Raw genomic sequence first — 14,822 nt, 5'->3', positions numbered from 1 at the left:
GGAAGGGATCTAGTTTCAGCTTTGTACGCATGACTAGCCAGTTTTTGCAACAGCATTTATTAAACAGGAAATCCTTTCCCCATTGCTTGTTTTTGTCAGGTTTGTCAAAGATCAGATGGTTGTATATGTGTGGCATTACTCCTGAGGCCTCTGTTTGGAGTGTATCTCTGTTTTGGTACCAGTACCATGCTGTTTTGATTACTGTAGCCTTGTAGTATAGTTTGAAGTCAGGTAGCATGATGCCGCCAGCTTTGTTCTTTTTGCTTAGGATTGTCTTGGCCATGCAGGCTCTTTTTTGGTTCCATATGAAGTTTAAGGTGTTTTTTTCCCAGTTCTGTGAAGAAGGTAAGTGGTAGCTTGATGAGGATAGTCCTGAATCTATAAATTACTTGGGGCATTATGGCCATTTTCATGATACTGATTCTTCCTAACCATGAGCATGGAATGTTTTTCCATCTGTTTGTGTCCTCTCTTATTTCTTGAGCATTGATCTGTAGTTCTCCTTGAAGAGGTCCTTCACATCCATTGTGAAGTTGTATTCCTAGGTATTTTATTCTCTTTGTAGCAGCTGTGAATCGGAGTTTGTTCATTATTTGGCTCTCTGATAGTCTGTTATTGGTGTATAGGCATGCTTGTGATTTATGCACATTGATTTTGTATCCTGAGACTTTGCTGAAATTGCTTACCAGTTTCAAGAGATTTGGGGCTGAGACGATGGGGTCTTTTAAATATACAATCTTGTCATCTGCAAATAGAGACAATTTGACTTCCTCCTTTCCTAATTGAATACCCTTTATTTTTCTTGCCTGTTAGCTCTGGCTAGATTTTCCAATATTATGTTAAATAGGAATGGTGAGAGAAGGCACCCTTGTCTAGTGCCTGTTTTCAAAGGGAATGCTTCCAGTTTTTGCCCATTCAGTATGATATTGCCGTGGGTTTGTCATAAATAGCTTTTCTTATTTTAAGATATGTTCCATCTTATTTTAAGATATGTTCCATTATTGAGGGTTTTTAGCATAAAGGGCTGTTGAATTTTGTCAAAGGCCTTCTCTGCATCTATTGAGATAATCATGTGGTTTTTGTCTTTGGTTATCTTTATGCAGTGGATTATATTTATAGGTTTGAGTATGTTGAACTAGCCTTGCATCCCCAGGGTGAAGCCTACTTGATCATGATGGATAAGCTTTTTGATGTCCTGTTGCATTTTGTTTGCCAGTAATTTATTGAAGATCGTTGCATCGATGTTCACCATGGATATTGGCCTGAAATTTTCTTTTTTTGTTGTGTCTCTGCCAGGCTTTGGTATCAGGATGATGTTGGTCTCATAAAATGAGTTAGAGAGGATTACCTTGTTTTGAATTGTTTGGAATAATTTCCAGCTCCTCTTTGTACATCTGGTAGAATTTGGCTGTGAACTCATCTGGACCTGGATTCTTCTTGGTTGATAGGCTATTAATTGCTGTTTCAACTTCAGACCTTGTTATTGGTCTATTCACAGTTTCAACTTCTTCCTGGTTTAGTCTTGGGAGGATGTAAGTGTCTGGGAATTTATCCACTTCTTCCAGATTTACTGATGTATGTGCATAGAGGTGTTTGTAGTAATCTCTGATGGGAATTTGTATTTCTGTGGAATCAGTGGTGATATCCCTTTATCATTTTTTATTGCATCTATTCGATTCTCCTTTTCTTCTTTAGTAGTCTGGCTAGGAGTCTTCTATTTTGTTGATCTTTTCAAAAAACCAGCTCCCAGATTTATTGATTTTTTGAAGTGTTTTTTTTTTGTTTTTTTTTTTGTTTGTTTTTTTTTTTGGTCTCTATTTCCATCAGTTCTGCTCTGATCTTAGTTATTTCCTATCTTCTGCTAGCTTTTGGATTTGTTTGATCTTGCTCCTCTAGTTCTTTTAATTGTGCCAATAGGCTGTTGATTTTAGATCTTTCCTCACTTCTCATGTGGGCATTTAGTGCTATAAATTTCCCTCTAGACACTACCTTAAATGTGTCTCAGAGATTCTGGTACGTTGTGTCTTTGTTCTCATTAGTTTCAAAGAACATCTTTATTTCTGTTCCAGTTTAATAATGTGTGAGTCCATGTTCTGGGTGAATTGGCTAGTTACCAAAATGGCAGGTCCTTACTAACTAAAATATGAATAGTGATAGCCAATATTCTTATGTTTTCACCTTTTGGTGAGCAGTATGTGAATGTCAACCTCCCTATGTATTAATAAGTCATAATTCTGTTTGTTTTAGACCCTGGCTGCCCGTAAATCTGGACTCTCTCTGGCTATGGTGATTAGGACATCACTAAATAATGAGGAACTGGTAAGTACAGTGTCCATCACTAACTAGGTAGTATCACTCACAATTGTAAGGAGGAAATTACTCTGCTTGAGCTACTCATCTGGGATGTTTAGTTCAATATTTCAGAAATAACTAGGAGCATGAGTCAAGCCTGACTCCCCACAAACTTCCTCAGGGCCTCAGCCAAATCATTTTCTTCTCCTCAAATACGTATGAACCTTCCTCTCTTTAGAAATCTGTTCAATTAGATATCTCTTCGATTCTAAATAACTTCCCTGATATTCTCCCCATGGAAAAGTCCTACTGATTTTTTACATAGTTTAAGTTTTGCCTCTTTTATGAGGTTTTCTCCAGACATCTTCCTCCCCTTCCAGTTGAATGGTTAGTTTCCTGCTCAGGGCTTTTATAGCATTTAATCATGACCTCCATAGTGCGTATGATTAAAAGTGAAGTTGGCTTGGTTTGAGTCCCATCTGTGCCACTTAATTAGAATTATTATATCCCACAAGTTATGTAACTTTCTCAGGCATGAGTTATGTCATCTGTAAAGTGAGATGATAAGGAAACTGTGAGGATTAAGGAAGTAAATAAATGCTTAACATTCAGCATAGCTTAGGCCATAGCAAATATATACAAGCTTTTGTTTTATTGTTTTTATCATAATTATTTTGATTATTTTGCATACACCTTTTCTTTTAGACTCTGATATCCTTGAGGGTAGCACTATAACTTGTTTGTTGTTCTTGTTAAATGTTTCTACCGCTATTGCGTAGTAGTCTGGCGTGAGGTAGATGTTTGTAAATTCTTGTTAAAAGAAAGAACCAGACTTATTAGAAGATACAAGTAGGCTGTAATTATCTAGGTCAGAGATTCTTAAATGTGGCTCACTGGAACACTTGAGGGAGCTTTAAAACATACAGTCCTGGGATCTCACTCTCGGTCACTCTGATTTAATTGGCTTTAGGTGTAGCTTGGGTAAAAGGAATTTTTAAAAAATTGCTGTGTTTTCTGTCTGGCATGTTCTGCTCTGGTATATGTGTCTTGCACGCTCCACTGGGGATTTACCTGAAACTAATATATCCCGCCTCTCCAATTTCAGCAGCTTTGTCATTCTTATAGAATAAAAATTCTGCCAAAATTATTATATTACTTATTTTAACTTTCTATAATTTAACAATTTAAACACCACTGTTTATGTCTATATCCCTCATTTTCTTCCTTTTCCTGTCATTGCAATCTTTCACCCAAATGTCCATCTTTCCTAGGTGTTTCTGCCAGCAAGCTCTCTACCCAATATATATCAGTAAAACAGAACATAGTTATTTGATATCTGGAGGCTATAAAAAGTTGGTACATTTTCTATTGTGCCACAGGAGAAAAAAAAAAAATGTGACTGCATTCTTAGAGTGTTGGCCTTTCTTTCTCTCTCTCATTCTTTTTTTTTTTTTTTTTTTTTTTTGAGATAAGAGTCTGGCTCTCGTCATCCAAACTGTAGTACAGTGGTATGATCATAGCTCACTACAGCCTCAACCTCCAGAGTTCACATGATTCTCTGCCTCTGCTTTCTGGGTAGCTGGGGCTACAGGCATGTGCCACCATGCTTAGCTAATATTTTAATTTTTTTTTGTAGAGACAAGTTCTTACTATGTTGCCAGGCTGGTCTCAAACTCCCGGGCTTGACTGATTCTCCCACCTTAACCTTTCAAAGTGCTGAGATTACAGGTGCAAGCCACCATGACCTCTACCTCCTTATTCTTATCTGTTATATTTATGATATTATGTAATATTTTGAGTACAGTTTGGGCCCAAGACAAAGTAGACATCTTCTGGTGTATGAGAAAGTTACATACTGCTTGTTAAATCTCAAAGCATCTAGTCTTTTTTTTTTTTTTTGAGTATATGCTAAAGGCTAAAGAATTTTATTGATAAACTCCTACACTATTCCTTTTCTATGTTTTAAAACATAGTATTTGATTTGAACTATGAATACTCATTCCTTGGATAAGTTAACAGGAAAGCATAGAAATTAGTGGAATGCTACCGTATTTTCTGAGTCCTGAACAGGGAATATATTCTCATTTTAAGGTTAAATTATCTATTGATCTGCTTTTCAACAACTTTAAAAAATCACCTTTACTCCTTTAGTTTCAGAAGGCCTCAGTTAAAACAAAACAAAACAACAACAACAACAACAAACCTCTCTGTGTTGGTGTTGAATAGATGAACAGAATCCATCAGCTCCCTCTCAGATTCATAAATCCCATTTCCCCGGGGCCCATGCCTCAGAAAGTAAATGAACTATGACTTCTGTACAACAGGCATATTAAATGTCACTCTTGACTAGCTGTCTCATTCAGTCATTACACAGGCAACTAATACAAATGCCGAAGCAAATAATTTGCACTCCTTGGTGCTGAAAATCTTCCTAGGCACATTTGATATAAAAGCATAAAGTATTTGCTTTTATGTGAAGGGAAATAGCTTGGTGATGTGGAAAAGGTCAAATGGTAGCATTTCTATTTTAATTAAAAAATGTAGAGTTTTAAGCTCAGTCATCTCTCCCAAGGACGGAATGGAATAGGCTCTCATGCCTAATGCAGGATCACAGTGGGTCACCTGGCACTGCCTCCTCCACTAACACTCTGCTGGCTGTGGATGAAACACTGCCAGTGCCCCCATCCATCACCAACTCCACCTTACTCATGAGGCACTATTAGGACTGATCGAGAATCTCAGCTTAATAAGCTGTTAAGGACTATGATTTCTGAAAATTTCCATCTAGCTTAGGAACATATGGAGGACCAACCTATGTAGTATCTAAATACCCTAGCAGTCATCTTCCTGGCATTCCACTATCCATCTCTGCTAGTTTCACAGGCTGATAATTTTTTAGGTGTGAACCTGACAGTGGGGCAAGCAAAGTAGATCCATTCAGTAATTCAATACATGCTGATTGACTCTCTGCTATGTGTCAGGCATTGTTTCAGACTAGAAATAAAGTAGTGAACAACTGAACCAAAAATCTCTACTTTCATGAGGCTTATCATACAATGAGAAGTGGGCTGAGATATTTAATTTTGTTCCCACTGTTGCTCCAAGACACATGGAAGCTTCTAATAGGCAAGAGTGTTTAAACCAGGATAGTCTCAGATGAGGTTTATGGGAAACCGGGTAGAGGGAGGAATGACAATCCCCAAGTGTAAGAGGGATCCTAGAGCACTGACGGTTCATTCTGGTGGGCGTGTTAAGGCTGGCAGGCTTACAGGAAGTATCCACTCTCAGTAAGGGAAGTTTGTCTAGGATTCAGACTTAGTGAAAGAGACTGGCAAGAACTAGGTAAGAAGACCATCAGGAGATCAAACCTGAACCCTGTTACTAGTATGACACTAGAAAGATAACATGGAAAGAGAAAGCTGCTCAGAACACCTCTCTGAGGCTTTGACTTTAATCAGAACTGTAGGGTCACAGCACACCCAGGCACTTCAGACCCCTGCTCAGATACAGGAACCCTTTCAGGCCACCTGAATAAGTTTTGAATTTGTTTGGACTCACCCTAAATTAGAATCTCAGCTCCACCTCTTACTAGCTTCGACTACTTGTTTCTTCTCAATATTCTTCACCTTCTGAGCCTAGCTTGCTTCATCAATAAAATGAAAGTAATAGTTTGTGAGAATTAAAATAAATAACTTAGGTAGAAAGCCCTTTGTTTGGTCAAACCCTTCCCGTGCCCCCTTTTCTCTTTACACAGTGGCCGGCGTGGCAGGTGTCCATCAGCACAGTTGGGCAGCAGCTGTGATAAGATCTGCAGAATACATGCTGAATCGAATGCCTCCCCGCCCTCTTTGCACCTTAGGGTATTTTTTCTTTCCAGGAAGTACTGACATGGAAGCCACCAATAATGACGCCAAAGTAAATATTATCTCTTGTCTGCAAGCATTGCTATTGATTCCGTTATTCTTCATAAGCATGAGCTTTGGCTTGAGATCCATATTGGTCCAGCTCCACAATTTACCTGCTGTGGGGCCTAGGACGAGTTACTGAAATTCTCATGTCCTTGGTTTTCTTACATGTTTACTAATTATATCATATTTTTACATCTACTTTGCATCAAAAGGTAAAAATGGCTGTGTTTTTCTGTGTCCTTGAACAATTTTGGCATCAGTATTAAAGTAGCTTAATAAGATAAGCGGGGGTGAGTTTCTTTTTTTCCTTCTCTGAGATGATTTCTATAAAATAAGTTCTATATCTTGAAGGACTAGCAAAACGTGTTCTCCAAAACCACCTGGATATGGTACTTACTTTTAGGGTGATTTTTGGACTATTAAATCAACTTATTATTATAGTGATTATGTTCTTTAAGCATTCATTCTTTAGTCCAGACGATTTATTTTTTCAGAAAGTTTTCTTGTTTTTCTAAACCTTTGAATTCAGTACCATCAAATTTATATAATTATATCATAAATTATGTAAAAATGTATGCCATTTTATCCTATTCTTATTTATTTGCATTTCTCTCTCATTTGCAAAATCAAAACCACAGGGAATTTCTCTGGCTTTGCTTTGTTGACTCCATATTATCTCCTTGTTTTCAGTTTCATTTATTTATGCTCTTGTCATTTTTAGATTTTTTTCACTCTTTGTATTCACCCTGAAACTACTTTTGTAAGTTGTGGAGTTGAACATATAGTTATTTATTTTAATGGTTCTTATTAATATTGCATATACACAAAGTGATATTTAAAATGTAAGTGAAGAAAATAATTATCTAATCATGTATCCATTTTTGGTGTATAATACATATTAAAAGTTAGTTAATTTTGTTATTAACTATTTTATACCACACAATTTCTCATGATTTCCTTACTGGCTTTGTTTGGTTACATAAAAGGACAGTAAAATGGGATCTATTTACAGGAATGGTCAGCCTCCTCCTCACCTTTGTTTGATAAAATCCTAATCATTCTTCTCTCTTTTTTTATTTTCTTCAACTTCTATTTTAAGTTCCAGGGTACATGTGCAGGATGTGCTGGTTTATTACACAAGTGTGCCATGGTGGTTTGCCATGGTGGTTTGCTAACACCCATCACCTTGGTATTAAGCCCAGCCTCTATTAGCTATTATTCTTCCTGATACTCTCCCTCCTCCCATCCCTATCCTTGACAGATCCCATTGTGTGTTATTTCTCACCACATATCCATGTGTTCTCATCCTTCAGCTCCCACTAAAAAGTGAGAACATGTGGGGCTTGGTTTTCTGTTCCTGCATTAGTTTGCTGAGGATGATGGTTTCTAGCTCCACCTATGTCCCTGCAAAGGATATGATATCATTCCTTTTTATGGCTGCATAGTATTTAAAACACAGAAAAGTATATATGTAGCACATTTTCTTTATCCAGTCTATCGCTGATGGACATTGGATTGATTCCATGTCATTACTATTGTGAATAGAATGCAATTAACATACGCACGCATGCATCTTTATAACAGAATGATGTACATTCCTTTGGGTATATACCCAGTAATGGGATTGTTGGGTCAAGTGGTATTTCTGCCTCTAGATCTTTGAGGAATTACCATACTGTCCTCCACAATGATTGAACTAATTTACATTCCCACCAACAATGTAAAAGCATTCCTTTTTCTCTGCAACCTCACCAATATCTATTGTTTCTTGACTTTTTTGATAATCACCATTCTGACTGGCATAAGATAGCATCTAATTGTGGTTTTGATTTGCATTTCTCTAATGCTCAGTGATGCTGAGCTCATTTTCTTGTTTTTTGACTGTATGAATGTCTTCTTTTGAGATATTTCTGTTCAAGGCCTTGGCCCAATTTTTATGAGGTTGTTTATTTTTTTTTCTGGTAAATGTGTTTAACTTTCTTACATATCTTGGATATTAGACCTTTGTCAGATAGATGGATTGCAAAATTTTTCTCCCATTCTGTAGGTTGCCTGTTCACTCTGATGAAACTTTTTTTTTTTTTTTTTTTTTTTTGCTGTGCAGAAGCTATTTAAATTGTATCCCGTGCAGAAGCTATTTAAATTGTATCCCGTTCATCAATTTCTATTCTTGTTGCAATTGCCATTGGCATTTTTGTCATGAAAGCTTTGCCCATGACTACATCCTGAATGGTACTGCTAAGAAACCATTCAGTGGTTTCTTCTAGGGTTTTTATAGTTTTGGGGTTTTATATTAAAGTCTTTAATCCATCTTGAGTTAACTTTTGTATATAATGTAGCAAGCAGTCTAGTTTCAATTTCCTGCCTATGGCTAGAAAGTTCTCTAGCACCATTTATTAAATACGGAATCCTTTCCTCATTGCTTGTTTTTGTTAGGTTTTGTCAGATGGTTGAAGTTGCATGGTCTTATTTCTGATTTCTCTATTCTGTTTCATTGGTCTATGTGTCTGTTCTTATACCATTACCATGCTGTTTTGGCTACTGTAGCCTTATAGTATATTTTGAAGGTTGGTAGGGTGATGCCTATACTTTTGTTATTTTTACTTAGGATTGTCTTGGCTATTCTGGCTCTTTTTTGGTTCCATATGAATTTTAAAATAGTTTTTCTAATTCTGTGGAAAATATTCATGGTGGTTAATGGGAATAGGACTGAATTATAAATTACTTTGGGCAGTATGGACATTTTCACAATATTGATTCTTCCTATCCATGAGCATGGAATGTTTCCATTTGTTTGTTTCTTCTTTGATTTCCTTGAGCAGTAGTTTGTTGTTATCCTTTAAGAGGTCTTTCACTTATTTTCTTAGCTGTACTCTTAGGCATTTTATTCTTTTTGTAGAAATTTTTAATGGGAGTTTGTTTGTGATTTGGCTCTCTGCCTGTTGTTGGTGTATAGTGATGCTAGGAATTTTTGCACATTGATTTTCTATCCTCAGACTTTGCTGAAGTTGCTTATAAGCTTAAGCTTTGGGGCTGAGGCAACGGAATTTTCTAGGTAAAGGATCATATCATTTGCAAAGGTAATTTGACTTCCTCTCTTCCTATTTAAATACTCTTTATTTCATTCTCTTGCCTGATTGCCCTGGTCATAATTTTCAATGCTATGTTGAATAGGAGTGGTAAGAGAGGGTGTCCTTGTCTTATTCTGGTTTTAGACTCATGAGAATGCATTATCCACTCCAAGTAGTAAATATTAGACTTCCCACATTAAAATGTTTAAAGTTTTCCCCAGTAGAAAAATTCACATTATTTTTAGTTTAATATATATCAAATTATTTATCTCATACCACCCGCATCACTTTTCATTGAAATTTTGACTTGGGGAAAATGAACATTTATAGTACATAAAAAGTCTATCAGATTTTGTTTTCGAATCCTGTTCTGTGTCATAACAAAGGACTTATGCTATATTGTGGTCTCCTTGAATTAAGAAATTGTCCACATTAGCATTGTGCTGACCTCTTTTTTTTGGACTCACCCCATATGTTATATAGGACAATGTTAATTTACATCTTTTATAAAGCAATAGAAGTGAAAGAAAATTACTGACTTTCTCAAATAGACAGGAATATAACTTTTAGTCCTTGTTTGTACTTTCTGCTCCAAAAAAAATTACCTGAATAATTTTAGCTTCTGCAGTCAATCAATCTTATATGATACTTACTTAGATGAGAAAATCAACACTGAAATTATGTCTGTTTTTATACTCAGGATTTTATTCTAGCATTGTTCTGTCTTCAGGTTTATAACAAATTTCAGAAAGATCACACTACCTAATGTTTGCTCTGCAAAAAATTCTTATGTTTTTGTCCAGAAACAATAACATTTATACTTTACAGAAGAGTAAATACGTTTTTTCTAAATAGTATGCATCAAGTATATGAAACATGCCATGAAACAAGAAGCATATTTTTCCTTGAAATTATCAAACTGTGTTATTTTGGGGGATAGGAAAGGTGTGGCTTACATAATCTCATGAGGACGATTATTTCCTCCACAGGATGAGGAGGAAAATAGAATATTAGGTTAGTCACTGGTTAACATAGTAAGGAAAAAAGAGAGAAAGAATGTGGCATATAGAGGCAGATCAGCTTTGTTCCTGCTATAATTATTAACAGTTGGTAGATTAGAATACTGATGGTCTGAAAACACTAGTCATTGCTCTTGGCAGGAAGCCTTATTCCTTAATATCTCAGGCTCATTTTAGTTTCCTCAGGTAGTGATGAATAGGAAAGGCAATTCATTTCCTTCCAGTGGCCTAATTGTTCCAAAAGTGATATATCAGTGCAACTTACTCTACATTTATTTTTTGGAGAAGAAAGTTCTAACAAAATATTTGTCAAGGGTGTGAGCATCATCCCCAGTGTAGTCTTTATGTTGTACTTGCCTACAAATGCTTACCAGAAGGTGAAAGCATTACTTATTCATTTCCGCAGTTTAACAAGATATCTATACACAGCAAAAATTTGTTGGAATCACTTAAGCAATGTGAAAATTATGAATATATATATATATATATATATATATATATATATATATATATAACAGGATGTGATACTATTGCAATTAGAATATATATATATATATATTCTAATTGCAATAGTATCACATCCTGTTTCTACATGAAAATGAGTACAGAAAGGCTGTGTATCAAATAATCAGCCTAACTTTAAAAAGTTGAACTGAGTATTTTTTATTATTTATGTTAGTGCCTTTCTGTTTTATAAATTATTTTTACAATGAGTATGTACTTTACTATAATCTTAAAATACATATTGTTTAGGAAATGTATTTTTGTTGTAGAAGATTTGAAAAGCTGTAGAAGATTTGTAAAGTTTAGGCACATTCAAAACAGATTATCAGCTGATGAGAACACATGGACATGAAGCGGGCAACAATGCACATTGTGGCCTGTTGGAGGGTGGGGTGGGAGGAGAGGGAGCAGAAGGGAGCATTTAGAAGGTAATTTTTGCTGTATACCATCTTCTAATAAGATGCTGGGCATATAATTTGCTGAAAAAAGAATGTTTTTGTGTGCCATTTATTTTAGAGTAATTTTCAGCTTTGATAAACACACACTCATACCCTAAAAAGTTAAGAATGAAAAGAACTTATCATTTCCCTACAATGATGAGTCCTTACTAGAGGGGATATATGCCCTTCTAATAGGTTATCTGATGTTTTTATGTTTTTCTCTACTCTAATAGCTTTTAAATATTGGAATTTGTTTCAGTGCCCCATTCAATTGATTTTCAATGGGCTGTCTAGTAAATGTTTCATGTTTCTTATTTTTGGAAATTAGCTTCACTTTCCCTTTGCATGAAATGAATTATGGCTCCTTATCCAAACCAAACAAAGCATTTTAATGAAATCTGCTCAGCTCTTTATTCGGAGCTTCTATTTGTTTTTCTCCAGTACATTTAATTTTTTTAGAAAGTGTTACTTATTTTTATGACTCCTGTTATAACCTGTGGACCTATAGTACTGACTACATATCTCTTGACTTTAATAAAATGAAAGTGGACATAGGGAATTAGATCATATATATTAATTATTTACTTAATCTTGAAATATGTGAATAAGTTCATGTTAAAAAACAATCTTATTCCCAACTCTACTTTCTAAATTTATATAAAGTACATTTCTTACTTTTCTTGTGTTCATGAGCAGACTTTGTTTTATTCCCACCAAGTATTTCATGTAATTATAGTATTTTATTATTCTATTTTTATTACTTACTTCCATTAAAACAAAAAAGTTGGCCGGGCGCGGTGGCTCAAGCCTGTAATCCCAGCACTTTGGGAGGCCAAGGCGGGTGGATCACAAGGTCAAGAGATCGAGACCATCCTGGTCAACAAGGTGAAACCCCGCCTCTACTAAAAACACAAAAAATTAGCTGGGCATGGTGGCGCGTGCCTGTAATCCCAGCTACTCAGGAGGCTGAGGCAGGAGAATTGCCTGAGCCCAGGAGGCGGAGGTTGTGGTGAGCCGAGATCGCGCCATTGCACTCCAGCCTGGGTAACAAGAGCGAAACTCCGTCTCGGAAAAAAAAAAAAAAAAAAAAAAAAAAAAAGTTGTCTGAGGCAATTGCAAATAATAAATTAATTCTGTTCCTAATTTTTCATCTAGACCACAAATACAACATTACACACATACACACACACACAGAGCCCCTCAGCCCAATTAGGAGATTCTGTATGTGGGTAGGTAATGAAAAATCTGTTATGCCAAGGATTATTTCATTTATTTTAAGGATAGTGAAGATACTCACTACGCTAGGTATTAAAAAGGAGGCAAAGATGAATAATACATGCTTCTAATTCTCAAAGAATTCTTAGTTCTTTATAAGACAGCTTCATTATGAAATGAAGCCAGGAGATTTGCCTGGTTTAGGCACTCTTTATTGAAAAGTGATGGATCCAGTTGTTCTGCCTGTATAAACCCTAATATTAAGATCTTTTGCTTGAGTGATGCCTGTATTTGACCATGCTGCTGCTCTGTAGACTCACTTAAGTATAAAGAGCTCTGGATTGACCAGCCCCTCATGAATAGCAAGGATGGATCTGGCTGTTCAAAATTAGAAACATTTTTACTGAGACTTCATTCCCTGGTAGGGGACCTCCCAGTACCATTACCAAACATATTCTGGGAAAACACAGAGTGAGGAGAATGTGGTAATAAAGGGAAATATGCTGTTACCATACTGTGGAATTGAAAGTTAGTCGAAATTTGAACTCTGTGGGAAGAGTACTCTGAATGAGATTTAAAGATAATTAATGCAAAATATAAATGCTTCCCTTCTAGTATGACTTATCAGCTAGGCTCCTACAGGGTTTATCTAAATATCCATTCATTATGCAACAGGCAGTCATGTCAAATTATCTATAAATGTAAACTCTTGAGAGTGCTGGTCTTTCTCTAAGGAAGTCACCTGCTTCATGGGATATGAGAAGCATAGAAAATGACTTATTTAACCAATTTTCTTTTCTGTTTGTCTGTGTTTGCTGTCGTTGTTGTTTGAAAATCTACCATCAATACTGTGTTTATGTAGTGTTTTGAACTTCTGTTACTGTTATATAATTTGATCTTCAAAGTAATACCATTTTAGGCAGAGCAGACAAGAATGAGTCTTAGAGACTTTACATCTCTCTATAGATTACAAAACTCATAAGTGGCAGAATGTTTATTCATTAAAAAATATGTATCCCTGCTATGTTCCAGGGATCATGATCAGGTGTTTGGGCACTAAGGAGAGAAAGAGGGAAGACAGTTCCTGCTTACAGAAAGCCCATTTGAAATATCATGTGATTGGGCCTGAGCTAGGGAACTCAGCTCTCCTAGCCACTTGTTCCGCAGATTTTTTCACCTCACTAATGGCTTATCATTAGAAAGTCCTTCCATGTGCGATTAAAATTTACTTCCTTTTCAAATATAATCACCGTGGGAGAGTGCCTCATTTGACCTTTGTCTACGACTGATGGTTTCTTATGAATTTAGGTGTTAAGATCTTTCCCAGGTGGTAGGTGCTAAAAGCAATTTCCTACAGATTGAATTACAGAAGCTTTCCTTGCAGGGTGAGAAGCAGAGAGATGTTGGAGTCAGGAAATAATGGGCTGGGTAGAAAGTAAGAGAGGCAGAGGTGTGGGGTTTACAGCATAGCAGGGACCTAGGCATTCTCAAGTAATTAAACCTTTGTACTGCTGGGAAAGAAGCTGCAGACAGTGGAGCGCAGTCCAGTCTGGAAGATTAGGGAGTTCTTTGTGCACAGGTAACTGAATTGGACCTTAAAACATTGAGAGAAGAATAAGTTAGCATAGTTATTATGCTTACTGTCATGACTTGAATCAGTGATCAAGGGGCTCTCTCAAAATGGCATTTTCAGAGAAAAGTGATAAAGTGGTTGGTTTGTTTTATTTTGAAAGAATTCAAATACACTGACTTGGCTTGCATTGGTAACTTCTCTCATGTTCACAGAAAATGCATGTCTTCAAGAAGACCTTGCAAGCTTTGATCTACCCCATGTCTTCCACCACCCCACACAATTTTGAGGTCTGGACAGCTACCACGCCCACATACTGTTATGAGTGTGAAGGGCTCCTGTGGGGCATTGCAAGGCAAGGCATGAAGTGTCTGGAGTGTGGAGTGAAGTGCCACGAAAAGTGTCAGGACCTCCTGAACGCTGACTGCTTGCAGAGTGAGTACTTGATTTGGCTGAAAAAGTGGTATGCAGAGCCTGCCTTATTCCCTCTGTTTCATGTTAGATCACTTCAACTCTTGCTGCTTGTCAACAAATCCTGCCCACTCCCCTCCCTGCCACTTACACAAAGGTATACATACTGTCCATCAAATCACAGTTGATGATGCATTCTTACAGTGTTGAACTAGGCACTGTTAGAATCCTCAGGGTGAGTACCTGGAGTGAAATCGCACTCTTTTCAGCACAAACCTTCAAAGTGACTTCCTATTTATTTTCATACTCAGATGTCATAATAGCTCCATGAAGTTAGTGGGAATATGTAAAATCAGGCTCCCCAGGCGGGACTCAAGACATGGTCCTGCATG

General features: G+C 36.6%; 1 protein-coding gene across 1 annotated transcript in view; it reads left to right on the top strand.

Moving 5' to 3' along the window:
- The window catches only part of UNC13C (unc-13 homolog C), a 586,273-nt gene that overhangs the window by 215,906 nt on the left and 355,545 nt on the right, over positions 1 to 14,822 (top strand). The window contains exons 6-7 of the mRNA XM_003935590.4: positions 2,248 to 2,319; positions 14,235 to 14,454. Of these exons, the coding sequence (XP_003935639.1) occupies positions 2,248 to 2,319; positions 14,235 to 14,454 (292 nt within the window). The remainder of the gene's footprint in view (positions 1 to 2,247; positions 2,320 to 14,234; positions 14,455 to 14,822) is intronic.

This window comes from Saimiri boliviensis, chromosome 2 (assembly GCF_048565385.1).
Source record: "Saimiri boliviensis isolate mSaiBol1 chromosome 2, mSaiBol1.pri, whole genome shotgun sequence".
Taxonomy (NCBI): domain Eukaryota; kingdom Metazoa; phylum Chordata; class Mammalia; order Primates; family Cebidae; genus Saimiri; species Saimiri boliviensis.
This window is presented reverse-complemented; position numbering and strand designations above follow the sequence as displayed.